Source organism: Symsagittifera roscoffensis, chromosome 10 (genome assembly GCF_963678635.1).
Source record: "Symsagittifera roscoffensis chromosome 10, txSymRosc1.1, whole genome shotgun sequence".
In the NCBI taxonomy this organism is placed as follows: Eukaryota; Metazoa; Xenacoelomorpha; order Acoela; family Convolutidae; genus Symsagittifera; species Symsagittifera roscoffensis.
In genome coordinates, this window is record NC_087071.1 from 11,865,471 (window position 1) to 11,893,106 (window position 27,636).

A 27,636-nucleotide genomic window follows, 5' to 3' on the forward strand; every position below is an offset into this window, starting at 1 on the left:
ATTTGGTCTTATCACTTGTATATATGTTGTCAGATCAAGTTAATAAACCTCTACCCGCTACGCACTTAAACTCTTCAAAATCCAATTATCATTTTTAAGATCCAATTATCTGTTTTAAGAATAGTTATTATTGTTATCAAAAACTTACGAATATAGTAGTATTGTTCAATCATCGACTAATACGTTTCATGTTTTTTAAAAGGCTGAAAAGAATATTCTAGAACTTTAAGATGACTTATTTTACGAGTTGTATTGGGGACAAATGTTATTTTTGATTGCGATTGGTTTAGAGGGGTGGGTATATTGTTTGTTAACTCGATCTTTGCGGTGTAGCTTGGCTTCTCATTGAGTCAGCACCAGAATTGATTAACGTTTGATTATATTTTGGAATGTTCTTAATTCTAGCTCAAATGTAGCGTATTTTAAATTTATTTGTATATACTGAATTTAAAATTATGAGTTTCAAATCACAAAATTGTTTTTCAACCAAATATACAAGCTGAGTGATGTTAGAAATCAGGGGCGAATCTAGGATTTTCTCGAGCGGGGGTGGATTTTCCCAAAATTTTTGTCGACCTTTTTTTAGGTCGACCAAATGATTTTTCGAGCTCTCCCAAAGCACTAAAAAGTTCCTGTGTTGTCCAAATCTTCTGCGCCTTAGGCAAAATTTTGGAAAAACAGGCCAAAAAAAAGGCGTTTTTGGGCACTTTTTGGAAAATTATGATAAAAAATCGCGTTTTTTCGGCGCGCACTCCCCCCTCAAAATTAGTATATATTGGCGCCAAAGGCGCCTTTAGAAAATTTTTAGGGTTTGTCACCAAAAATTGATATTTCAAAATAGTACAAAGGGGGAGAGAAAAGGGCGTCCCCCATAAATCCGCCCATGTTTGAATTCCAAATCAAAGAGTTTGAAAAAGATTCAGTAATAGAAACTATTCGAGTTAACTATTATACTAGCGTGAGGCAGATTGTAACAGGAATCTTACGTGCCTAACAGATTTTCTTTTCATCTTTTATGATGTCTAGTTTTTTTGGATCCCTACTGATTATTGAGTATGAGTTTCAGATTCGGTTTGCAATTACACCATCACGAAAACAAAAAGTTTCGAAACTCGCGAGGGAGCTACTTGAAAAGAATCCGACATTGGCTTGGTCTTACCAAAACAAAATCTCAAAACGGGGAATGAACTAACATAAAACTGACCAATCTCAGCAACTTCTCAGATAAATTTCAGCAAAATCTGAACATCGTATTAAAAAATTTTGCCTACGAAGACAAATTGTGAAAAGCTCAAAGGACTGACTGCAAATCAATAATGGAAAAAGAAGACTTGGATAGCCCAATGCATGAACACATGCTGATGATTGGAACAGTCTCACCTATAGACACAATTCTGATTTTGTTCATATCTGTGTGTACGGCTTTGTTGAGTGAAGGGCTGACTTATCTGTTGGTATACAGGACGCAACATTACAAGAAGCTGAAAGCTGAGGTAGGTTTGTTATATTGATGGACTTTTACCATAAAAGAAGTTTTTCATCAAGGATTAAACATTTTTCTTGTCTAAATGAGCTTGCGATCTTAATTTTAAGGAACGTTAAAAATGAGTTTTTTCGCTCTCATCATTATTTGCTGCCTTTTATCTGAAACAAAGTACGATTGAAAATAGTAGAACCATGTGGTTAAGACAAGTAGTTCCTAAGCGGCAGGTCTGAGTCCGAATCCCTTTGTCTACGAGGTATTTAAGAGTCGATGAACGATATATGACTTTTATATAGGTTGTATTTTTTCAGGTAAAAGTCTTAAATTTGATCACGCTCAAATAAATGTTTTGCAGTTTGACCTTCAATTTATTTTTAAAATCATTTTATTTCCTTTGTTTAAAGGAAGTAAACTTCACTATCGAACTGCAGAAATGTACATGTCACGATAAAGAGCGAAAGTAGTTTCTCGGAAATGGGTTTTAGTTTTTAGATTTCCCAGCGCAATAAAATCTTAAATTCTTTTGAAAATTCAGAGCTTTAATGCCATATACTTTCTTCTTTGAATTTCGAAAGTTGAAAAGTTTTCAAAACGTAAGTACGTTTTTTTTTGCGTTCGTTGACTCTTTTCCAATTGTCTTTTGGCAATGTTCATTTTTTGGGATGGAAGTGGTTTTTTCTGAGGCGGATTTCTAGAATTACTTTTTTTCTGGAATTTTTCCGGGAAAATCGTAAAATGCTCCAATAACTACAGATGTGAATTCATACATAGTAATGAGTTAATGAATACCCTCAGCTATATATGCAAGTTTTGAGTTCAATTCAAGTTGATTTGCTAAAAGGCAGTCAAACTGCGCTTTCCCTAAACGAACTTAGAATTATCGCGATTTCTTGTTTCGAAAGTTTTTTTTTCAAGATTTCCCAACATATTAAAAAATATTTCTATTGATCCAGTTTTCTCAAATCGAGTTTATTTTATCAAAAAAGTGCCCACTATAAATTTGTCTTGAAATTCAAAGAGCATTGAGGCCTTATATTTTTTGCTTCGAAATGCCTAAGGTGATTGTTTCAAAAATAGGTCAGTTTTTTTTCTGTTTCCTTGCGTTCATTGACTCTTTTCCAACTGTTTGTTGGCCATGTTTTAGTAACTTTGACTTTCTTTGCTAAGATTACCGTAGTCGAAGGGCGAAACATTTTTTGCTGCGCTCTAAGCGGCTATCCTTGATTGAATACATATTTGACGCAACAACAGTTCTGTAGTTATAGCTTTAACATTTAATTTTGTGTGCGTTTTTCTTGAAGTTCAAGATTGTGACGTTTAATTCAAGAACCTAGATAAATCGCATTGAAGCTCATTCTTTGCTGCCTGATTTCTAAGAACCAGTTATGCGTGAAAGTTAGCATTTGAAGTATACGGCCTATTCGAAATTTGTTTTTTATGTTGGTTGTAATTTTACCAATTTGCTTGTTAAAACTTCATTTTTTATTTTCTTTTCTTTTTCTCGAATTTATAGGTTCCGAAAAACTTTCGTAGAAGAAAAACTTTTTTGTGCGCATGAGTGTGCGTTTTGAGGGGTATGAGCTTTAAATTTTTCTAGTTTTGAATTTTTTCAGAATTTTTTTTTCGATTTTTTTGGCTTAAAGCTTAAAGGGTTTCTGCTCAAGTGGTTTAGATAAGTAGCTTATGAGCGGCAAATTTGAATTGAATCCCGTTGTCTACGAGGTGTTTATTATTTTCAAACGTTGCTTTTTTTGTCATTTTATTAAAATTTCTGTTTTTTTTTGTATATTGGTGACTTTCATTCATTTCTCTGTTTTCGTCTCGTTAGTGCTCGCTGCAGTTCTTTTTGCTTGTATTGTAAATTGCAGCTTCGCGCTGTTTTCAAAAATTGAAATAGAAACACTAAGGATCGTAGACGAAGATTTTCAATGACTACTGAGAGTTTTCGATCAGTTGCTCTTTTTAAATTAATTTTATCTAATCGAACGTTTTTGTACTAATAATAATTCTCAGATTTTTTGCTTTAGGTTGAGCGACAGAGTAAAAAGGTTGAGCGCGCTAAAGATGGTGACCTCGGAGCAACCTCTTCATCTTTTCTAGCCGGAGGCAGTTCAACTCCCTCTGCTGCACAACTGAATGTAGTGGGCGGGGCTGGAGGAGGTAAAAACTCTTCAGATCTCTTTACCCTTGTGATGAGCAAGGGTATTGCAATCGGGTACTATACTTTTTTTCCCGTAAACAACTTTGTCCACAGGATCTTCACTTCTAGTGGATCTTCGTCTAGAGGATCTTTCATCTGACATGCTTAATTGCTCTAAAGTTCAATTAAAAGTACTATCAAATTAGCTAGTTAAAGCCGGTTTCAGAGCGTAATTATCTTATCAAAAAAATCTCATTTTTTCGGGTTCTTAGTTTTCGTCCTAGTTTCTGTCGGTTCATTTTCCGTTTTTTATAACCCAGTTTTTTTTCTGGTAGGATTTTCATCAGTTAACTCTTTAAACCATTTTGAACAGTTTTTACCGTAACTGAAACTTCACAAATTTTTGTAAATTTATCATGTCTGATTTCGATTTTTTTTTTCATTTTTCCCCTTGTTTTCTTAATATTCAAACAGCTTCAGTTTATGTTATATCGACTTAGTCAACTTATTTTGCTTAATTTCGAGGGCAAAATATATCCGTTTGGGATTGTGTGTTTCAGTTTGGATGGGTCGTAAAACTTATATTTGAAAACTTTATGACAACAGTTTTCTTTTCGACTCAACAGGTTTCGATCCAAAGTTTGTCGCATTGTGTTGCCTCTCGGTAGATGATTTCCAGTTTTCAAGGGTTGTTAATGAACTTCATCTGATAGAAAGTTTTTGTAGCTGTAATTTTTCAGCTTAAGTCAAGAATTTTTTCAAATAATTCTTTGCATTTTGCGAATAATTTTTTCCAACATACTTTTTTAGATTTTTAAATTTGATTTCTGTCTTTCTCATTCACGATTTTTCTAGCAAAATGTGTTTTTTTTGCATTGCAAGTGTTGCGAAGCTCCGCTTGGCCTCTGTGTTAACTATCCCTTCCTCCCATTGACTAGTTGTGTGGGGGCGTACCTATGCGCATGTCTAAATGTGTCGATGAATGTGGTGATGATACCTATAAAAGTCATGTTGATTCTTTTTCGGTTTCTCAGAAAAAAGTCGTTGATGTTGTTTTCGGTCAAATGACTTTGATTTCTTTGTGAGCAAAATCAAATTCATTTGATATAAGCAAGGCTTAATACGCTCTCAAATAACAAAATTTCAAATGGCACGAAATAACATGAATGACTCCTATTTATATTGCGATAGCAAGGGTATTGCAATTGGGTAGTAGACTTTTTTCCCGTGAACAATTTTGTCCACAGGACTCATTGAACTGGTGGTACCTTGGTTCATAATGAATTCAAAGTTTGTAGTGTCCATTGCACACTTAGCCTGGTGGTAAAGAATACGCCCAGGACCAAGAATACGCCCATGGTTTGAAACTGCCCAGGACCATTTTTTTTAAAACGGTAATAGTTCCTTTTCAAAATAAATCAGAGCATTATTTGTCTGCTTATGTTTTGTCGGCTTAGTTGCCCTATCTAAGAATCGTTTATTTTAGCTGTAAATAAATTTAACTGCAGTTCTTTTTAAAATTGGAAAATCCGGCCGAATTGAATTTTGCTTTTCACATTGGTTGTAATTTAAAATTGGAAAATCCGGCCGAATTGAATTTTGCTTTTCACATTGGTTGTTGCGGGAGCTGTGTTGCGGCTCCTCAGGGAGTGGCGTCCCTGCCCTGCATAGCTATGGGGGCGGCCTGTACATCTTTTACAGTTCAGGCTGCCCTGGGTTTTTGGTCATTAACCATGGCCTAGGCGGGATGAGGAAACGCAAATGGCGAAATGGCGTGCTGCATATAGTAATGTAGCTTAACATTTCCCCCACGCTGGACCCTCAGCGGTGTGGTAGACTTTGAGGCGTAGAGGACTTCAAATCCTCGCAAACGGCTGACTGTCATGCGGCATATGCGGCACCCGAACGAGTAACGTTCACTGCAGGTTGGCGACAGGAAGGGCATCCGGCCATCAAACTTCGCTCCAAATCCTTTACAATGTCATACACAACAAGCTCTGGCCCTCAGTCCCGTGCCCCCCTTAAATGGGGAGAGGGTGCTAAAAATCTCACGGTCTTTACTTCTTTCGTTTTAGGTACGCTAAACATTGGCACGCTCAAAAGCAAGTCTATTGAGCTGTGTCAGTTGTTATCCAGGAGGAAAGTAGACATCTGTTGTCTGCAGGAGGTCCGCTATAGAAATGAAGGCACACGTTACTTTGGTGAAGGGTCGGAAAGGTATAAACTTCTATGGAAGGGAAACAATGAAGGTACAAACGGCGTCGGAATACTTGTGAAAGACAGGTTAACGGAGAATATTCTATCCGTGGAGAGATTATCTGACCGCATTATATGTGCTAAGGTGATAATTGAAAGCAAAATTTACAACTTTGTTTCTGTTTATGCTCCCCAGCAGGGCCGCCTTGATATAGAGAAAGATTTGTTTTATATGGCGCTTTGCGACTTTCTATTTAAATTGCCAAATAAAGAAGAGGTGGTCATTGCTGGCGACATGAACGGACACTGTGGTTCGGACCAAATAAACTACGAATCAGTTCTTGGCAGGTATGGAGTGGGAGGAAGAAACCCTGAGGGTATCAGAGTCCTGGATCTATGCCTTGCCCATAATCTTCAGATAGCAAATACATTCTTCAGGAAAAGGGAACAACAGCATTGGACCTATGCCAGTGGCGATAGACGCAGTCAGCTGGATCTGTTCCTATGCAATCGAAATGTTCGGCGTAATATCACGAATTTCACGACTTTCCCAGGAGAATGTATAGCACCGCAACATAAACTATGCTGTGCATATTTCAAAGTTAGATGTTCTAAGACAAAGAAAGCGAAAGGCCAGATAACCACGATTAAATCGCATAAATTGAAGGATGCAGTGCATCAAAGCCAGTTAAATGAGAAGTTGAGTGAAAAATTGTCACCAAATATTTCCTGGAAAGAATTACAACACGCAATTGTAGATTCAGCTAGGACAGTTTGTGGAGTGAAAAGCAACAAGAAACAATTCAATCATGACAATTGGTGGTGGGACGAAGCTATGAGGGAGACACTGAAAGCAAAGCGGGAAGCCTATAAAAAGTTCAAGGCCAGTGACACAACTGCAAACAAACTCGTATACGCCGAGTTGAAAAAGAAGGCCAAACGAGAAGTTTCTAGAGCTAAAGCTAACGCATGTCAAAGGTGGTGTGCAGACTTAAATAGCAAAAAAGGTCGTGAGAAAATGTTCCGACTGGCTAGATGCACAGCTACCGAAAGTCATGATGTTCGGGGAGGTAAATTCATTAAGAACGAAAGTGGCATACTCCTCACTGACGGGACTGATGTCCTCGAAAGATGGCGCGAGTATTTTGACTCGCTCTCTTCCAAACCAGCCATCGGTTCTATGATGGACTCTCTTCCCATCCATGGGCCTATCAGGGAAATTACCGAAACTGAAGTTGGCAAGGCAGTTATGCATTCATCTGACGGTAAAACACCCGGACCATCGTCCATAACGGCTGAAATGCTGAAAGCCTTGGACGCATCCAATTTCTCTGTCTTGACAAGCGTTCTACAAAGTGTCATTGACTCGGGGAAAATCCCGGATGAGTGGTGTACGAGTGATACCGTGACCATCTACAAAGGAAAAGGGGACCCCTTGCTATGTGGATCGTACAGGGGGATTCGCCTATTAGAGCACCCTATGAAGGTTTTTGAGCGTGTCATCGAATCACGCCTTCGCGGCATTGTATCGATAAATGACAGACAAAGAGGCTTTATGCCTAACCGAAGCGCAACCGATGCTATTCATCTGCTCCGTAGGTTGCAGGAAAAGTTCTTAGCAAAGAAGCAAAAGCTTTATCATGTCTTTGTAGACTTAGAAAAAGCCTTCGATAAAGTACCAAGATATTTGATCGAGTGGTCTCTTAGGAGACAATTCGTCCCTGAGAATCTAGTCAAAACGGTCATGTCGTTATACAGAAACTCGGTCTCCTGTATGAGGCGAGGAAATCAAAGGTCAAACCAATTCCAGGTCAACACTGGTGTGCACCAGGGCTCTGTCTTGAGTCCACTGCTCTTCATTCTGATAATTGAAGAACTCACCAAGGAATGTGGTGACGGAATTCCATGGGAAATTCTGTTTGCAGACGACTTGGTGCTGACAAGTGAGACCTTCGAGGGCGTGTTGCAAAAGTTTGCAAAGTGGAGAACAATTTTTGAATCAAATGGCATGAAAGTTAACATGGACAAAACGAAGTTAATGGTTACCGGGGAAGAGGGAAAGACCATAAAGTCGGGTGATTACCCTTGTGGGGTTTGCAGCAAAGGGGTCGGTAGTAATTCTATGATGTGTACTTCATGCAGGCTATGGGTACACAGAAGGTGCAGTGGCTTGCGGGCAAGCCAACGCCTCTCTGAAACCTTTGTTTGCAAAGTTTGCCAGAATCCCAAATCCAAGGCAACAGATAGTAAAATCACACTTGCAGATGGTGAAATTGAAAAGGTGGGTCAGTTCAAATATCTGGGGGACATGCTTCATCCGGATGGGAAGGTGGAAACTGCTGTGCGAGCCCGCATAAATTCCTTCTGGTTGAAGTTTAGAGAACTATCCAGACTCTTATTGGATAAGAATCTTCCACTTGTTCCGCGGGTTTTGATCTACAAGAGCTGTCTGCGTCCAGTGTTGTTATATGGAGCTGAAACTTGGTCAATGACAGACTCAAATTTTAAAATATTGAGATCAACGGAACTTAAAGTACTGCGATGGGTAATTGGTACTGACCTACATATGATCACTTCTCGTTCTATTTATGAGCGTTGCGGTATTGACCATCTAGACATTTATTTGAGGAGGTCCCGTCTTCGGTGGTTCGGGCACACTCAGAGGAGCGTGCTCCTTGCAAATGCGCTAACAAACGTTTGTGTCCCCGGACCCAGATCAAAGGGTAGGCCGAAGAAGACATGGGACAAAACAATAGAGGAAGACCTATCCTTGCTGGGACTGAAAAAGGAGGAAGCCATGGACAGGGATTTGTGGAAGGCATTGTTGTCTAACCCCGTGTAGCACGGGAAAAAGACACAAAACGTTGATGATGATGATGATGACATTGGTTGTAATTTGTTAAAATTTCACTTTTTTCTTTTTTTTTCGTCTTTTAATTGGCTTAATAAATTTCGGTCTAATATCGACTTATAGTGACCTCTAATTGCGTCACTACGTCCGAAAAAGATTTTGTGCGCTTGTGTGTGCTCCGACGGGAAAAGGGACTTGATATTTTTTTAAATAAGTGTAGACAATTTCTTTTCGGCATGAAGGGTTTCTGAACAATTTTTACAGCTTGGCTACAGCTTGGTAATTATAAATTCCAATCCAATCAACCATCCGGCGTATCTGGCTTAGAGGTAAAGCAACTTTTTGAGATGGCAAAGGTTTGCGGTTTGAATCCGGTCGGACCTTTTTTTTTATCAAACTAGTTTTTGTCGTTTTCGGATTAACGTCCGTCTGTTTATTTTTGTCGGCTTATTTTTCGTAGCTCGATGGTGCAGCTTTATTCCAAGTTGCTGTAGCCCCCATTCTTGAGACGACAAAGCACGGTAGTTCGATTCCAATTAAGAATTGTTTTTCTTGCAAATGGAAAATTTTGGCTAATTTAGATTATTGTCTGTCTGCTTATTTTTGTCTGCTAAGTTCCGCAGAAAAGATTGTATTGTAAACTTGGCTTCTCTATAGCATTCCCAAAGCTCTTTGTAGACTTTATTATGGTGCAGGCAATTTTGTTCCGGATATTTTGAGTTTTTGTGAAGCAATTTTTCCGTTTGATTTTCATAACGTTCATATTTGTATCGCAAGCAGTGCGAAGCTCAGCTTCGCCTGTGTCAAAAATGTGATCAACCGTACACTTTCCCCCCTAAGTGAGCTACCGTAGAATGTCCTCACTAAGCATGTATTAGTTTTAAAAAATAAATCAGCATAGAATTTTCATTTCAAACAAGCACGCTGAATATACTAGCGAAAGTTTTCAAATACCGAATAGCTTTTTTATTCTGTTAATAGCGTAAAATATTAATCATAATTTGGTAGCAATTGATTTTTTGACTAATGAGGTTATTTTATTTTGCCCTCGAAGTCAATGTCTGAAAAAAAAACGTTATTTTATCCCCTTAATTCGATTTGGGGAAAATTGTACTGTTGATACCAAAAATGGGAGTTGAATTTTTTCCGATACGTTTTTTTCCTCGAATTTTCAAGTCCATTTTTTTTGGTTTCCTTCTTTGACACGTTTCCAACTGTCTGTTCGCCGTGTTCCTTTTTTTGGAAATCGTATAAGTTTTCTAAGTTTTATCTCCTGTTTTACACTTGCGAGAACAAGTACTCACAACTTATCATGCAGTTTACATGGTTACATCACAGCTACTGTCGGTATGTTAAGTAGCCTTAAGTCTGAAATTCACGCAATTTAGTTTAGACGTGGTAATGAAAGCACCAGTATGAAGCCGAAAGCCTTAAACCAAAAGCTTTCAACCCTAATGATTCTTGAGTAGAAGAAAATATTACCTCTGCCTTTTCTTTCCTTTATGTAATGCGCATAACTAAGAAGACCAACGAAAGATTTTTGACAATGAATTTGTTTCAAGACAAAATTCTTTTTTTTTCAATTTTCCCAATTTCATTGTAATTTCTAACTCGTTTTTGATCAATAAAATCAAAATTTAGATTTGGTAAAGTTAATTCCGATTTTTTTTTGAAGTTTTTTCATGTCTAATCAGAGCAGCCAAAGTTTTCAAAAGCGTGATTGTTGTATGTGTTTCTGATTGATGGTGACATAACCCTGACACCTTGATGGTTGCATAATTTTGCAATTTCAGGCAGGAACAAGAAGAAACTAGAAAGGGAAGAAGAGAAGTTGAAAATGCAGAATCGAGAATTATCCACTGTTAAAATGAAGAGTATGTTCGCAATTGGATTTACGTTCACAGCACTAATGGGTAGGTCCAAATATAATTTTTTCCTAGATATATTACCCAGATAATATTACCCGCTAAAAGGAAACGTGTTTATGGCGTTTAAGAAAGGGTATGATAATGTTGCTATTATCTTGGGGTTATTGCTATGTTGTTAGGAGTAAATTCTCATTTATCCCAGTCTTTTTCTCGGTTCGTTCAAAAGATTCTGTTTTCCGCAATGTAAATTGCAATTCTGTGCTTCAGCTAAAGAGTAGATATTTCTTAGCTCCGTAATATGGTGATAATGTTTTTCAACCAATCAGGGTTTTTTCAGGGGCTTTTATTTATGACACTTTTTAAAAAAATTTTTTTGTCAAAATGAACCCTAGGTTCCTGTTGCTCTGCAGCTTTTGAGAAAACTAAAAGCTCCATGATTAGTGCCAAAGGCGTGTTAAATTTCTTTAGTTTTGTTTTATAAGCTCTCGTCACAGATATGCATGGGCCTTATCTGCCTCTACTTGAGCAGATGAAAATACTCGCAGATAGAAAACTTGTTGCGTCATGCGATTTGTGCCAAAGGCGTGTTACCTTTCATTAGTTTTGTTTTTTAAGCTCTCGTCATGGATATGCATTTGTGAATTATCTGCCTCTACTTGAGCAGATGAAATTACTCGTAGATAGGAAACTTGTTGCGTCATGCGATTAGTGTCAAAAACGTGATACCTTTCATTAATTTTGTTTTACAAGCTCTCGCCACTGATATGCATGTGTGCATTATCTGGCATTAATTTGAGCTGATGCTAATACTCGCAGATAGGAAACTGTTGCGTCATGCGATTAGTGCCAAAGGCGTGTTACATTCCTTCAATTTTGTTTTATAAGCTTTCGCCACGGATATGTATATGTGCAATATCTGCCCTTAACTTGCAGATAAAAATACTCGCAGATAGGAAAAATGTTGCGTGATGCGATAAGTCCCAAAGGCGTGTTACATTTCATTATTTTTGTTTTACAAGTTCTCGTCAAGATATGCATGTTTGCAGTATCTGCCGTTACTTGAGCTGATATTAAAACGCGCAAATAGGAAACTTGTCGCTTCTTGCGATTAGTGCCAAAGGCATGTTAGATTTCATTAATTTTGTTTTATAAGCTCTCGCCACAGATATGCATATGTGCCTTATCTGCTTCTACTTGAGCAGATGAAATTACTCGCAGATAGAAAACTTGTTGCGTCATGCGATTTGTGCCAAAGGCGTGTTACCTTTCATTAATTTTGTTTTATAAGCTCTCGCCACAGATATGCATATGTGCCTTATCTGCTTCTACTTGAGCAGATGAAATTACTCGCAGATAGAAAACTTGTTGCGTCATGCGATTTGTGCCAAAGGCGTGTTACATTCCTTCAATTTTGTTTTATAAGCTTTCGCCACGGATATGTATATGTGCAATATCTGCCCTTAACTTGCAGATAAAAATACTCGCAGATAGGAAAAATGTTGCGTGATGCGATAAGTCCCAAAGGCGTGTTACATTTCATTATTTTTGTTTTACAAGTTCTCGTCAAGATATGCATGTTTTCAGTATCTGCCGTTACTTGAGCTGATATTAAAACGCGCAAATAGGAAACTTGTCGCTTCTTGCGATTAGTGCCAAAGGCGTGTTACATTTCTTTAGTTTTGTTTTATAAGCTCTCGTCACAGATATGCATGGGCCTTATCTGCGTCTACTTGAGCAGATGAAATTACTCGCAGATAGGAAACTTGTTGCGTCATGCGATTTGTGCCAAAGGCGTGTTACCTTTCGTTAGTTTTGTTTTTTAAGCTCTCGTCATGGATATGCATTTGTGAATTATCTGCCTCTACTTGAGCTGATAAAATTACTCGCAGATAGGAAAATTCTTGCGTCATGCGATTAGTGCCAAAGGCATGTTACATTTCATTATTTTTGTTTTATAAGCTCTTGCCACAGATATGCATGTGTGCATTATCTGCCATTAATTTGAGCTGATGCTAATACTCGCAGATAGGAAACTGTTGCGTCATGCGATTAGTGCCAAAGGCATGTAACTTTTCATTAGTTTGTTTTATAAGTTCTCGCCACGGATATGCATATGTGCATTATCTGCCTCTACTTGAGCTGATAAAATTACTCGCAGATAGGAAAATTCTTGCGTCATGCGATTAGTGCCAAAGGCATGTTACATTTCATTATTTTTGTTTTATAAGCTCTCGCCACAGATATGCATATGTGCCTTATCTGCTTCTACTTGAGCAGATGAAATTACTCGCAGATAGAAAACTTGTTGCGTCATGCGATTTGTGCCAAAGGCGTGTTACCTTTCATTAATTTTGTTTTATAAGCTCTCCCGACGGATATTTTTGTGCAATAACTGCCTTTCCCCTGGGCCGATACTAATATTCGCAGATAGGAAATAGTTGCGTCGTGCGATTAGTGCCGAAGGCATGTCACTTTTCTTTATTTTTGTTTTATAAGCTCTCGCTAGGGATATGCATATGTGCAATATCTGCCTCTACTTGAGCTGATAAAAATACTCGTAGATAGGAAACTTCTTGCGTCATGCAAATAGTGCCAAAGGCGTGTTACTTTTCTTTAATTTTGTTATACAAGCTCTCGCCATAGATATGCATGTGTGCATTATCTGCCATAACTTGAGCTGATTTTAATACGCGCAGAAAGGAAACTTGTTGCAACATGCGATTCGTGCCAAAGGCGTGTTACATTCCTTCAGTTTTGTTTTTTAAGCTTTCGCCACGGATATGTATATGTGCAATATCTGCCCTTAACTTGCAGATAAAAATACTCGCAGATAGGAAAAATGTTGCGTGATGCGATAAGTCCCAAAGGCGTGTTACATTTCATTATTTTTGTTTTACAAGTTCTCGTCAAGATATGCATGTTTGCAGTGTCTGCCGTTACTTGAGCTGATATTAAATTTTTCGTGTTGGAGAAAAGAATTTAACATTTTTTGTTCTCACAAAAATGAGCAGTTTATTTTGCTTCAAAGCTGTTTTAATGCCGGTAGCAGTTCGAAGTTAATTGAGAAAACAAAGCTTGAAGTTGCAATTAAAAAGAGCGTTCATCGGATATCATTTTCCCATCTTTTAGCTCTTGGTCATAGCTTTGGATTGCTAAGCAAAAAAAAGAACTGATTAGCGAATATGAATTAGCCGCAGAATACCTTTTTGCGTTTAAACCATTGCGATGATGGAACGCACAGTTCACTCCCAATTTACTCCCAACGTTACTCGCAGATAGGAAACTTGTTGCGTCATGTCGTTATTGCCAAAGGCGTGTTACATTTCATTAGTTTTGTTTCAGAAGCTCTCCCAACTGATATGCATGTGTGCATTATCTGCCTTTACTTGAGCTGATAAAATGACTCGCAGATAGGAAACTTCTTGCGTCATGCGATTAGTGCCAAAGGCGTGTTACATTTCATTAGTTTTTGTCTTACAAGCTCTCGCAACTGATATGCATGTGTGCAATATCTGCCATTTACTTGAGCTGATACTAATACTCGCAGATAGGAAACTGTTGCGTCATGCGATTAGTGCCAAAGGCGTGTTACATTTCATTAGTTTTGTTTTACAAGCTCTCGCAACTGATATGCATGTGTGCAATATCTGCCATTTACTTGAGCTGATACTAATACTCGCAGATAGGAAACTGTTGCGTCATGCGATTTGTGCCAAAGGCGTGTAACATTTCATCAGTTTTGTTTAACAAGCTCTCGCAACTGATATGCATGTGTGCATTATCTGCCTTCACTTGAGATGATAAACTTACTCGCAGATAGGAAACTTCTTGCGTCATGTCGTTATTGCCAAAGGTGTGTTACATTTCATTAGTTTTGTTTCAGAAGCTCTCCCAACTGATATGCATGTGTGCATTATCTGCCTTTACTTGAGCTGATACTACTACTCGCAGATAGGAAACTGGTGCGTCATGCGATTAGTGCCAAAGGCGTGTAACATTTCATTAGTTTTGTTTTATAAGCTCTCGCCACGGATATGCATTTGTGCAATATCTGCCATTAACTTGAGCTGATACTAATACTCGCAGTTATGAAACTGTTGCGTCATGCGATTAGTGCCAAAGGCGTGTAACGTTTCATTAGATTTGTTTTAAAAGCTCTTGGCACGGATATGCATTTCTGCAATATCTGCCATTAACTTGAGCTGATACTAATACTCGCAGATAGGAAACTGTTGCGTCATGCGAATAGTGCCAAAGGCGTGTAACATTTCATTAGTTTTGTTTCGTAAGCTCTCGCCACGGATCTGCATATGTGCATTATCTGCCTCTATTTGAGCTGATATAATTACTCGCAGATAGGAAACTGGTGCGTCATGCGATTAGTGCCAAAGGCGTGTAACATTTCATTAGTTTTGTTTTATAAGCTCTCGCCACGGATATGCATTTGTGCAATATCTGCCATTAACTTGAGCTGATACTAATACTCGCAGTTATGAAACTGTTGCGTCATGCGATTAGTGCCAAAGGCGTGTAACATTTCATTAATTTTGTTTTAAAAGCTCTCGGCACGGATATGCATTTGTGCAATATCTGCCATTAACTTGAGCTGATACTAATACTCGCAGATAGGAAACTGTTGCGTCATGCGATTAGTGCCAAAGGCGTGTAACATTTCATCAGTTTTGTTTAACAAGCTCTCGCAACTGATATGCATGTGTGCATTATCTGCCTTTACTTGAGATGATAAACTTACTCGCAGATAGGAAACTTCTTGCGTCATGTCGTTATTGCCAAAGGCGTGTAACATTTCATTAATTTTGTTTTAAAAGCTCTCGGCACGGATATGCATTTGTGCAATATCTGCCATTAACTTGAGCTGATACTAATACTGCAGATAGGAAACTGTTGCGTCATGCGATTAGTGCCAAAGGCGTGTAACATTTCTTCAGTTTTGTTTAACAAGCTCTCGCAACTGATATGCATGTGTGCAATATCTGCCATTTACTTGAGCTGATACTAATACTCGCAGATAGGAAACTGTTGCGTCATGTGATTAGTGCCAAAGGCGTGTTACATTTCATTAGTTTTGTTTTACAAGCTCTCGCAACTGATATGCATGTGTGCAATATCTGCCATTTACTTGAGCTGATACTAATACTCGCAGATAGGAAACTGTTGCGTCATGCGATTAGTGCCAAAGGCGTGTAACATTTCATCACTTTTGTTTAACAGGCTCTCGCAACTGATATGCATGTGTGCATTATCTGCCTTTACTTGAGATGATAAACTTACTCGCAGATAGGAAACTTCTTGCGTCATGTCGTTATTGCCAAAGGCGTGTTACATTTCATTAGTTTTGTTTCAGAAGCTCTCCCAACTGATATGCATGTGTGCATTATCTGCCTTTACTTGAGCTGATACTAATACTCGCAGATAGGAAACTGGTGCATCATGCGATTAGTGCCAAAGGCGTGTAACATTTCATTAGTTTTGTTTTATAAGCTCTCGCCACGGATATGCATTTGTGCAATATCTGCCATTAACTTGAGCTGATACTAATACTCGCAGATAGGAAACTGTTGCGTCATGCGATTAGTGCCAAAGGCGGGTAACATTTCATCAGTTTTGTTTAACAAGCTCTCGCAACTGATATGCATGTGTGCATTATCTGCCTTTACTTGAGATGATAAACTTACTCGCAGATAGGAAACTTCTTGCGTCATGTCGTTATTGCCAAAGGCGTGTAACATTTCATTAATTTTGTTTTAAAAGCTCTCGGCACGGATATGCATTTGTGCAATATCTGCCATTTATTTGAGCTGATACTAATACTCGCAGATAGGAAACTGTTGCGTCATGCGATTAGTGCCAAAGGCGTGTTACGTTTCATTAGTTTTGTTTTACAAGCTCTCGCAACTGATATGCATGTGTGCAATATCTGCCATTTACTTGAGCTGATACTAATACTCGCAGATAGGAAACTGTTGCGTCATGCGATTAGTGCTAAAGGCGTGTAACATTTCATCAGTTTTGTTTAACAAGCTCTCGCAACTGATATGCATGTGTGCAATATCTGCCATTTACTTGAGCTGATACTAATACTCGCAGATAGGAAACTGTTGCGTCATGCGATTAGTGCCAAAGGCGTGTAACTTTTCATCAGTTTTGTTTAACAAGCTCTCGCAACTGATATGCATGTGTGCAATATCTGCCATTTACTTGAGCTGATACTAATACTCGCAGATAGGAAACTGTTGCGTCATGCGATTAGTGCCAAAGGCGTGTTACATTTCATTAGTTTTGTTTTACAAGCTCTCGCAACTGATATGCATGTGTGCAATATCTGCCATTTACTTGAGCTGATACTAATACTCGCAGATAGGAAACTGTTGCGTCATGCGATTAGTGCCAAAGACGTGTTACTTTTCATCAGTTTTGTTTAACAAGCTCTCGCAACTGATATGCATGTGTGCAATATCTGCCATTTACTTGAGCTGATACTAATACTCGCAGATAGGAAACTGTTGCGTCATGCGATTAGTGCCAAAGGCGTGTACCATTTCATCAGTTTTGTTTAACAAACTCTAGCAACTGATATGCATGTGTGCATTATCTGCCTTTACTTGAGATGATAAACTTACTCGCAGATAGGAAACTTCTTGCGTCATGTCGTTATTGCCAAAGGCGTGTTACATTTCATTAGTTTTGTTTCAGAAGCTCTCCCAACTGATATGCATGTGTGCATTATCTGCCTTTACTTGAGCTGATACTAATACTCGCAGATAGGAAACTGGTGCGTCATGCGATTAGTGCCAAAGGCGTGTAACATTTCATTAGTTTTGTTTTATTTGCTCTCGCCACGGATATGCATTTGTGCAATATCTGCCATCAACTTGAGCTGATACTAATACTCGCAGTTATGAAACTGATGCGTCATGCGATTAGTGCCAAAGGCGTGTAACATTTCATTAGTTTTGTTTTAAAAGCTCTCGGCACGGATATGCATTTGTGCAATATTTGCCATTAACTTGAGCTGATACTAATACTCGCAGATAGGAAACTGTTGTGTCATGCGAATAGTGCCAAAGGCGTGTAACATTTCATTAGTTTTGTTTCGTAAGCTCTCGCCACGGATCTGCATATGTGCATTAGCTGCCTCTACTTGAGCTGATATAATTACTCGCAGATAGGAAACTGGTGCGTCATGCGATTAGTGCCAAAGGCGTGTAACATTTCATTAGTTTTGTTTTATAAGCTCTCGCCACGGATATGCATTTGTGCAATATCTGCCATTAACTTGAGCTGATACTAATACTCGCAGTTATGAAACTGTTGCGTCATGCGGTTAGTGCCAAAGGCGTGTAACATTTCATTAATCTTGTTTTAAAAGCTCTCGGCACGGATATGCTTTTGTGCAATATCTGCCATTAACTTGAGCTGATACTAATACTCGCAGATAGGAAACTGGTTCGTCATGCGATTAGTGCCAAAGGCGTGTAACATTTCATTAGTTTTGTTTTATAAGCTCTCGCCACGGATATGCATTTGTGCAATATCTGCCATTAACTTGAGCTGATACTAATACTCGCAGTTATGAAACTGTTGCGTCATGCGATTAGTGCCAAAGGCGTGTAACATTTCATTAATCTTGTTTTAAAAGCTCTCGGCACGGATATGCATTTGTGCAATATCTGCCATTAACTTGAGCTGATACTAATACTCGCAGATAGGAAACTGTTGCGTCATGCGATTAGTGCCAAAGGCGTGTAACATTTCATCAGTTTTGTTTAACAAGCTCTATCAACTGATATGCATGTGTGCATTATCTGCCTTTACTTGAGATGATAAACTTACTCGCAGATAGGAAACTTCTTGCGTCATGTCGTTATTGCCAAAGGCGTGTTACATTTCATTAGTTTTGTTTCAGAAGCTCTCCCAACTGATATGCATGTGTGCATTATCTGCCTTTACTTGAGCTGATACTAATACTCGCAGATAGGAAACTGGTGCGTCATGCGATTAGTGCCAAAGGCGTGTAACATTTCATTAGTTTTGTTTTATATGCTCTCGCCACGGATATGCATTTGTGCAATATCTGCCATCAACTTGAGCTGATACTAATACTCGCAGTTATGAAACTGTTGCGTCATGCGATTAGTGCCAAAGGCGTGTAACATTTCATTAGTTTTGTTTTAAAAGCTCTCGGCACGGATATGCATTTGTGCAATATCTGCCATTAACTTGAGCTGATACTAATACTCGCAGATAGGAAACTGTTGTGTCATGCGAATAGTGCCAAAGGCGTGTAACATTTCATTAGTTTTGTTTCGTAAGCTCTCGCCACGGATCTGCATATGTGCATTAGCTGCCTCTACTTGAGCTGATATAATTACTCGCAGATAGGAAACTGGTGCGTCATGCGATTAGTGCCAAAGGCGTGTAACATTTCATTAGTTTTGTTTTATAAGCTCTCGGCACGGATATGCATTTGTGCAATATCTGCCATTAACTTGAGCTGATACTAATACTTGCAGATAGGAAACTGGTGCGTCATGCGATTAGTGCCAAAGGCGTGTAACATTTCATTAGTTTTGTTTTATATGCTCTCGCCACAGATATGCATTTGTGCAATATCTGCCATCAACTTGAGCTGATACTAATACTCGCAGTTATGAAACTGTTGCGTCATGCGATTAGTGCCAAAGGCGTGTAACATTTCATTAGTTTTGTTTCAAAAGCTCTCGGCACGGATATGCATTTGTGCAATATCTGCCATTAACTTGAGCTGATACTAATACTCGCAGATAGGAAACTGTTGTGTCATGCGAATAGTGCCAAAGGCGTGTAACATTTCATGAGTTTTGTTTCGTAAGCTCTCGCCACGGATCTGCAGATGTGCATTATCTGCCTCTACTTGAGCTGATATTATTACTCGCAGATAGGAAACTGGTGCGTCATGCGATTAGTGCCAAAGGCGTGTAACATTTCATTAGTTTTGTTTTATAAGCTCTCGCCACGGATATGCATTTGTGCAATATCTGCCATTAACTTGAGCTGATACTAATACTCGCAGTTATGAAACTGTTGCGTCATGCGATTAGTGCCAAAGGCGTGTAACATTTCATTAATCTTGTTTTAAAAGCTCTCGGCACGGATATGCATTTGTGCAATATCTGCCATTAACTTGAGCTGATACTAATACTCGTAGATAGGAAACTGTTGCGTCATGCGATTAGTGCCAAAGGCGTGTAACATTTCGTCAGTTTTGTTTAACAAGCTCTCGCAACTGATATGCATGTGTGCATTATCTGCCTTTATTTGAGATGTTAAATTTACTCGCAGATAGGAAACTTCTTGCGTCATGTCGTTATTGCCAAAGGCGTGTAACATTTCATTAATTTTGTTTTAAAAGCTCTCGGCACGGATATGCATTTGTGCAATATCTGCCATTTACTTGAGCTGATACTAATACTCGCAGATAGGAAACTGTTGCGTCATGCGATTAGTGCCAAAGGCGTGTTACATTTCATTAGTTTTGTTTTACAAGCTCTCGCAACTGATATGCATGTGTGCAATATCTGCCATTTACTTGAGCTGATACTAATACTCGCAGATAGGAAACTGTTGCGTCATGCGATTAGTGCCTAAGGCGTGTAACTTTTCATCAGTTTTGTTTAACAAGTTCTCGCAACTGATATGCATGTGTTCATTATCTGCCTTTACTTGAGATGATAAACTTACTCGCAGATAGGAAACTTCTTGCGTCATGTCGTTATTGCCAAAGGCGTGTTACATTTCATTAGTTTTGTTTCAGAAGCTCTCCCAACTGATATGCATGTGTGCATTATCTGCCTTTACTTGAGCTGATACTAATACTCGCAGATAGGAAACTGGTGCGTCATGCGAATAGTGCCAAAGGCGTGTAACATTTCATTAGTTTTGTTTTATAAGCTCTCGCCACGGATATGCATTTGTGCAATATCTGCCATTAACTTGAGCTGATACTAATACTCGCAGTTATGAAACTGTTGCGTCATGCGATTAGTGCCAAAAGCGTGTAACATTTCATTAGTTTTGTTTTAAAAGCTCTCGGCACGGATATGCATTTGTGCAATATCTGCCATTAACTTGAGCTGATACTAATACTCGCAGATAGGAAACTGTTGCGGCATGCGAATAGTGCCAAAGGCGTGTAACATTTCATTAGTTTTGTTTCGTAAGCTCTCGCCACGGATCTGCATATGTGCATTATCTGCCTCTACTTGAGCTGATATAATTACTCGCAGATAGGAAACTGGTGCGTCATGCGATTAGTGCCAAAGGCGTGTAGCATTTCATTAGTTTTGTTTTAAAAGCTCTCGCCACGGATATGCATTTGTGCAATATCTGCCATTAACTTGAGCTGATACTCATACTCGCAGTTATGAAACTGTTGCGTCATGCGATTAGTGCCAAAGGCGTGTAATTTTTCATTAATTTTGTTTTAAAAGCTCTCGGCACGGATATGCATTTGTGCAATATCTGCCATTAACTTGAGCTGATACTAATACTCGCAGATAGGAAACTGTTGCATCATGCGATTAGTGCCAAAGGCGTGTAACATTTCATCAGTTTTGTTTAACAAGCTCTCGCAACTGATATGCATGTGTGCAATATCTGCCATTTACTTGAGCTGATACTAATACTCGCAGATAGGAAACTGTTGCGTCATGCGATTAGTGCCAAAGGCGTGTAACATTTCATCAGTTTTGTTTAACAAGCTCTCGCAACTGATATGCATGTGTGCATTATCTGCCTTTACTTGAGATGATAAACTTACTCGCAGATAGGAAACTTCTTGCGTCATGTCGTTATTGCCAAAGGCGTGTAACATTTCATTAATTTTGTTTTAAAAGCTCTCGGCACGGATATGCATTTGTGCAATATCTGCCATTAACTTGAGCTGATACTAATACTCGCAGATAGGAAACTGTTGCGTCATGCGATTAGTGCCAAAGGCGTGTTACATTTCATTAGTTTTGTTTTAAAGCTCTCGCAACTGATATGCATGTGTGCAATATCTGCCATTTACTTGAGCTGATACTAATACTCGCAGATAGGAAACTGTTGCGTCATGCGATTAGTGCCAAAGGCGTGTAACATTTCATCAGTTTTGTTTAACAAGCTCTCGCAACTGATATGCATGTGTGCATTATCTGCCTTTACTTGAGATGATAAACTTACTCGCAGATAGGAAACTTCTTGCGTCATGTCGTTATTGCCAAAGGCGTGTTACATTTCATTAGTTTTGTTTCAGAAGCTCTCCCAACTGATATGCATGTGTGCATTATCTGCCTTTACTTGAGCTGATACTAATACTCGCAGATAGGAAACTGGTGCGTCATGCGATTGGTGCCAAAGGCGTGTAACATTTCATTAGTTTTGTTTTATAAGCTCTCGCCACGGATATGCATTTGTGCAATATCTGCCATTAACTTGAGCTCATACTAATACTCGCAGTTATGAAACTGTTGCGTCATGCGATTAGTGCCAAAGGCGTGTTACATTTCATTAGTTTTGTTTTACAAGCTCTCGCAACTGATATGCATGTGTGCAATATCTGCCATTTACTTGAGCTGATACTAATACTCGCAGATAGGAAACTGTTGCGTCATGCGATTAGTGCCAAAGGCGTGTAACTTTTCATCAGTTTTGTTTAACAAGCTCTCGCAACTGATATGCATGTGTGCAATATCTGCCATTTACTTGAGCTGATACAAATACTCGCAGATAGGAAACTGTTGCGTCATGTGATTAGTGCCAAAGGCGTGTAACCTTTCATCAGTTTTGTTTAACAAGCTCTCGCAACTGATATGCATGTGTGAATTATCTGCCTTTACCTGAGATGATAAACTTACTCGCAGATAGGAAAATTCTTGCGTCATGTCGTTATTGCCAAAGGCGTGTAACATTTCATTAATTTTGTTTTAAAAGCTCTCGGCACGGATATGCATTTGTGCAATACCTGCCATTTACTTGAGCTGATACTAATACTCGCAGATAGGAAACTGTTGCGTCATGCGATTAGTGCCAAAAGCGTGTTACATTTCATTAGTTTTGTTTTACAAGCTCTCGCAACTGATATGCATGTGTGCAATATCTGCCATTTACTTGAGCTGATACTAATACTCGCAGATAGGAAACTGTTGCGTCATGCGATTAGTGCCAAAGGCGTGTAACTTTTCATCAGTTTTGTTTAACAAGCTCTCGCAACTGATATGCATGTGTGCAATTTCTGCCATTTACTTGAGCTGATACTAATACTCGCAGATAGGAAACTGTTGCGTCATGCGATTAGTGCCAAAGGCGTGTAACATTTCATCAGTTTTGTTTAACAAGCTCTAGCAACTGATATGCATGTGTGCATTATCTGCCTTTACTTGAGATGATAAACTTACTCGCAGATAGGAAACTTCTTGCGTCATGTCGTTATTGCCAAAGGCGTGTTACATTTCATTAGTTTTGTTTCAGAAGCTCTCCCAACTGATATGCATGTGTGCATTATCTGCCTTTACTTGAGCTGATACTAATACTCGCAGATAGGAAACTGGTGCGTCATGCGATTAGTGTCAAAGGCGTGTAACATTTCATTAGTTTTGTTTTAAAAGCTCTCGGCACGGATATGCATTTGTGCAATATCTGCCATTAACTTGAGCTGATACTAATACTCGCAGATAGGAAACTGTTGTGTCATGCGATTAGTGCCAAAGGCGTGTAACATTTCATCAGTTTTCTTTAACAAGCTCTCGCAACTGATATGCATGTGTGCATTATCTGCCTTTACTTGAGATGATAAACTTACTCGCAGATAGGAAACTTCTTGCGTCATGTCGTTATTGCCAAAGGCGTGTAACATTTCATTAATTTTGTTTTAAAAGCTCTCGGCACGGATATGCATTTGTGCAATATCTGCCATTAACTTGAGCTGATACTAATACTCGCAGATAGGAAACTGTTGCGTCATGCGATTAGTGCCAAAGGCGTGTAACATTTCATCAGTTTTGTTTAACAAGCTCTCGCAACTGATATGCATGTGTGCATTATGTGCCTTTACTTGAGATGATAAACTTACTCGCAGATAGGAAACTTCTTGCGTCATGTCGTTATTGCCAAAGGCGTGTTACATTTCATTAGTTTTGTTTCAGAAGCTCTCCCAACTGATATGCATGTGTGCATTATCTGCCTTTACTTGAGCTGATACTAATACTCGCAGATAGGAAACTGGTGCGTCATGCGATTAGTGTCAAAGGCGTGTAACATTTCATTAGTTTTGTTTTATATGCTCTCGCCACGGATATGCATTTGTGCAATGTCTGCCATCAACTTGAGCTGATACTAATACTCGCAGTTATGAAACTGTTGCGTCATGCGATTAGTGCCAAAGGCGTGTAACATTTCATTAGTTTTGTTTTAAAAGCTCTCGGCACGGATATGCATTTGTGCAATATCTGCCATTAACTTGAGCTGATACTAATACTCGCAGATAGGAAACTGGTGCGTCATGCGATTAGTGCCAAAGGCGTGTAACATTTCATCAGTTTTGTTTAACAAGCTCTCGCAACTGATATGCATGTGTGCATTATCTGCCTTTACTTGAGATGATAAACTTACTCGCAGATAGGAAACTTCTTGCGTCATGTCGTTATTGCCAAAGGCGTGTAACATTTCATTAATTTTGTTTTAAAAGCTCTCGGCACGGATATGCATTTGTGCAATATCTGCCATTAACTTGAGCTGATACTAATACTCGCAGATAGGAAACTGTTGCGTCATGCGATTAGTGCCAAAGGCGTGTAACATTTCATCGGTTTTGTTTAACAAGCTCTCGCAACTGATATGCATGTGTGCAATATCTGCCATTTACTTGAGCTGATACTAATACTCGCAGATAGGAAACTGTTGCGTCATGCGATTAGTGCCAAGGGCGTGTTACATTTCATTAGTTTTGTTTTAAAGCTCTCGCAACTGATATGCATGTGTGCAATATCTGCCATTTACTTGAGCTGATACTAATACTCGCAGATAGGAAACTGTTGCGTCATGCGATTAGTGCCAAAGGCGTGTAACATTTCATCAGTTTTGTTTAACAAGCTCTCGCAACTGATATGCATGTGTGCATTATCTGCCTTTACTTGAGATGATAAACTTACTCGCAGATAGGAAACTTCTTGCGTCATGTCGTTATTGCCAAAGGCGTGTTACATTTCATTAGTTTTGTTTCAGAAGCTCTCCCAACTGATATGCATGTGTGCATTATCTGCCTTTACTTGAGCTGATACTAATACTCGCAGATAGGAAACTGGTGCGTCATGCGATTAGTGCCAAAGGCGTGTAACATTTCATTAGTTTTGTTTTATAAGCTCTCGCCACGGATATGCATTTGTGCAATATCTGCCATTAACTTGAGCTCATACTAATACTCGCAGTTATGAAACTGTTGCGTCATGCGATTAGTGCCAAAGGCGTGTTACATTTCATTAGTTTTGTTTTACAAGCTCTCGCAACTGATATGCATGTGTGCAATATCTGCCATTTACTTGAGCTGATACTAATACTCGCAGATAGGAAACTGTTGCGTCATGCGATTAGTGCCAAAGGCGTGTAACTTTTCATCAGTTTTGTTTAACAAGCTCTCGCAACTGATATGCATGTGTGCAATATCTGCCATTTACTTGAGCTGATACAAATACTCGCAGATAGGAAACTGTTGCGTCATGCGATTAGTGCCAAAGGCGTGTAACCTTTCATCAGTTTTGTTTAACAAGCTCTCGCAACTGATATGCATGTGTGAATTATCTGCCTTTACCTGAGATGATAAACTTACTCGCAGATAGGAAACTTCTTGCGTCATGTCGTTATTGCCAAAGGCGTGTAACATTTCATTAATTTTGTTTTAAAAGCTCTCTTAACGGATATGCATTTGTGCAATATCTGCCATTTACTTGAGCTGATACTAATACTCGCAGATAGGAAACTGTTGCGTCATGCGATTAGTGCCAAAAGCGTGTTACATTTCATTAGTTTTGTTTTACAAGCTCTCGCAACTGATATGCATGTGTGCAATATCTGCCATTTACTTGAGCTGATACTAATACTCGCAGATAGGAAACTGTTGCGTCATGCGATTAGTGCCAAAGGCGTGTAACTTTTCATCAGTTTTGTTTAACAAGCTCTCGCAACTGATATGCATGTGTGCAATATCTGCCATTTACTTGAGCTGATACTAATACTCGCAGATAGGAAACTGTTGCGTCATGCGATTAGTGCCAAAGGCGTGTAACATTTCATCAGTTTTGTTTAACAAGCTCTAGCAACTGATATGCATGTGTGCAATATCTGCCATTTACTTGAGCTGATACTAATACTCGCAGATAGGAAACTGGTGCGTCATGCGATTAGTGTCAAAGGCGTGTAACATTTCATTAGTTTTGTTTTATATGCTCTCGCCACGGATATGCATTTGTGCAATATCTGCCATCAACTTGAGCTGATACTAATACTCGCAGTTATGAAACTGTTGCGTCATGCGATTAGTGCCAAAGGCGTGTAACATTTCATTAGTTTTGTTTTAAAAGCTCTCGGCACGGATATGCATTTGTGCAATATCTGCCATTAACTTGAGCTGATACTAATACTCGCAGTTATGAAACTGTTGCGTCATGCGATTAGTGCCAAAGGCGTGTAACATTTCATTAGTTTTGTTTTAAAAGCTCTCGGCACGGATATGCATTTGTGCAATATCTGCCATTAACTTGAGCTGATACTAATAATCGCAGATAGGAAACTGTTGTGTCATGCGATTAGTGCCAAAGGCGTGTAACTTTTCATCAGTTTTGTTTAACAAGCTCTCGCAACTGATATGCATGTGTGCATTATCTGCCTTTACTTGAGATGATAAACTTACTCGCAGAAAGGAAACTTCTTGCGTCATGTCGTTATTGCCAAAGGCGTGTTACATTTCATCAGTTTTGTTTCAGAAGCTCTCCCAACTGATATGCATGTGTGCATTATCTGCCTTTACTTGAGCTGATACTAATACTCGCAGATAGGAAACTGGTGCGTCATGCGATTAGTGTCAAAGGCGTGTAACATTTCATTAGTTTTGTTTTATATGCTCTCGCCACGGATATGCATTTGTGCAATATCTGCCATCAACTTGAGCTGATACTAATACTCGCAGTTATGAAACTGTTGCGTCATGCGATTAGTGCCAAAGGCGTGTAACATTTCATTAGTTTTGTTTTAAAAGCTCTCGGCACGGATATGCATTTGTGCAATATCTGCCATTAACTTGAGCTGATACTAATAATCGCAGATAGGAAACTGTTGTGTCATGCGATTAGTGCCAAAGGCGTGTAACTTTTCATCAGTTTTGTTTAACAAGCTCTCGCAACTGATATGCATGTGTGCAATATCTGCCATTTACTTGAGCTGATACTAATACTCGCAGATAGGAAACTGTTGCGTCATGCGATTAGTGCCAAAGGCGTGTAACATTTCATCAGTTTTGTTTAACAAGCTCTAGCAACTGATATGCATGTGTGCATTATCTGCCTTTACTTGAGATGATAAACTTACTCGCAGAAAGGAAACTTCTTGCGTCATGTCGTTATTGCCAAAGGCGTGTTACATTTCATTAGTTTTGTTTCAGAAGCTCTCCCAACTGATATGCATGTGTGCATTATCTGCCTTTACTTGAGCTGATACTAATACTCGCAGATAGGAAACTGGTGCGTCATGCGATTAGTGTCAAAGGCGTGTAACATTTCATTAGTTTTGTTTTATATGCTCTCGCCACGGATATGCATTTGTGCAATATCTGCCATCAACTTGAGCTGATACTAATACTCGCAGTTATGAAACTGTCGCGTCATGCGATTAGTGCCAAAGGCGTGTAACATTTCATTAATTTTGTTTTAAAAGCTCTCGGCACGGATATGCATTTGTGCAATATCTGCCATTAACTTGAGCTGATACTAATACTCGCAGATAGGAAACTGTTGTGTCATGCGAATAGTGCCAAAGGCGTGTAACATTTCATTAGTTTTGTTTCGTAAGC

At 39.0% G+C, this 27,636-nt stretch overlaps 1 protein-coding gene across 1 annotated transcript in view; it reads left to right on the plus strand.

The window, feature by feature from the left end:
* The first annotated feature begins 1,316 nt into the window (after positions 1 to 1,316).
* LOC134855227 (calcium load-activated calcium channel-like) overlaps positions 1,317 to 27,636 on the plus strand; it is a 93,629-nt gene continuing 67,309 nt past the window's right edge. The window contains exons 1-3 of the mRNA XM_063871684.1: positions 1,317 to 1,493; positions 3,511 to 3,643; positions 10,464 to 10,583. Of these exons, the coding sequence (XP_063727754.1) occupies positions 1,317 to 1,493; positions 3,511 to 3,643; positions 10,464 to 10,583 (430 nt within the window). The remainder of the gene's footprint in view (positions 1,494 to 3,510; positions 3,644 to 10,463; positions 10,584 to 27,636) is intronic.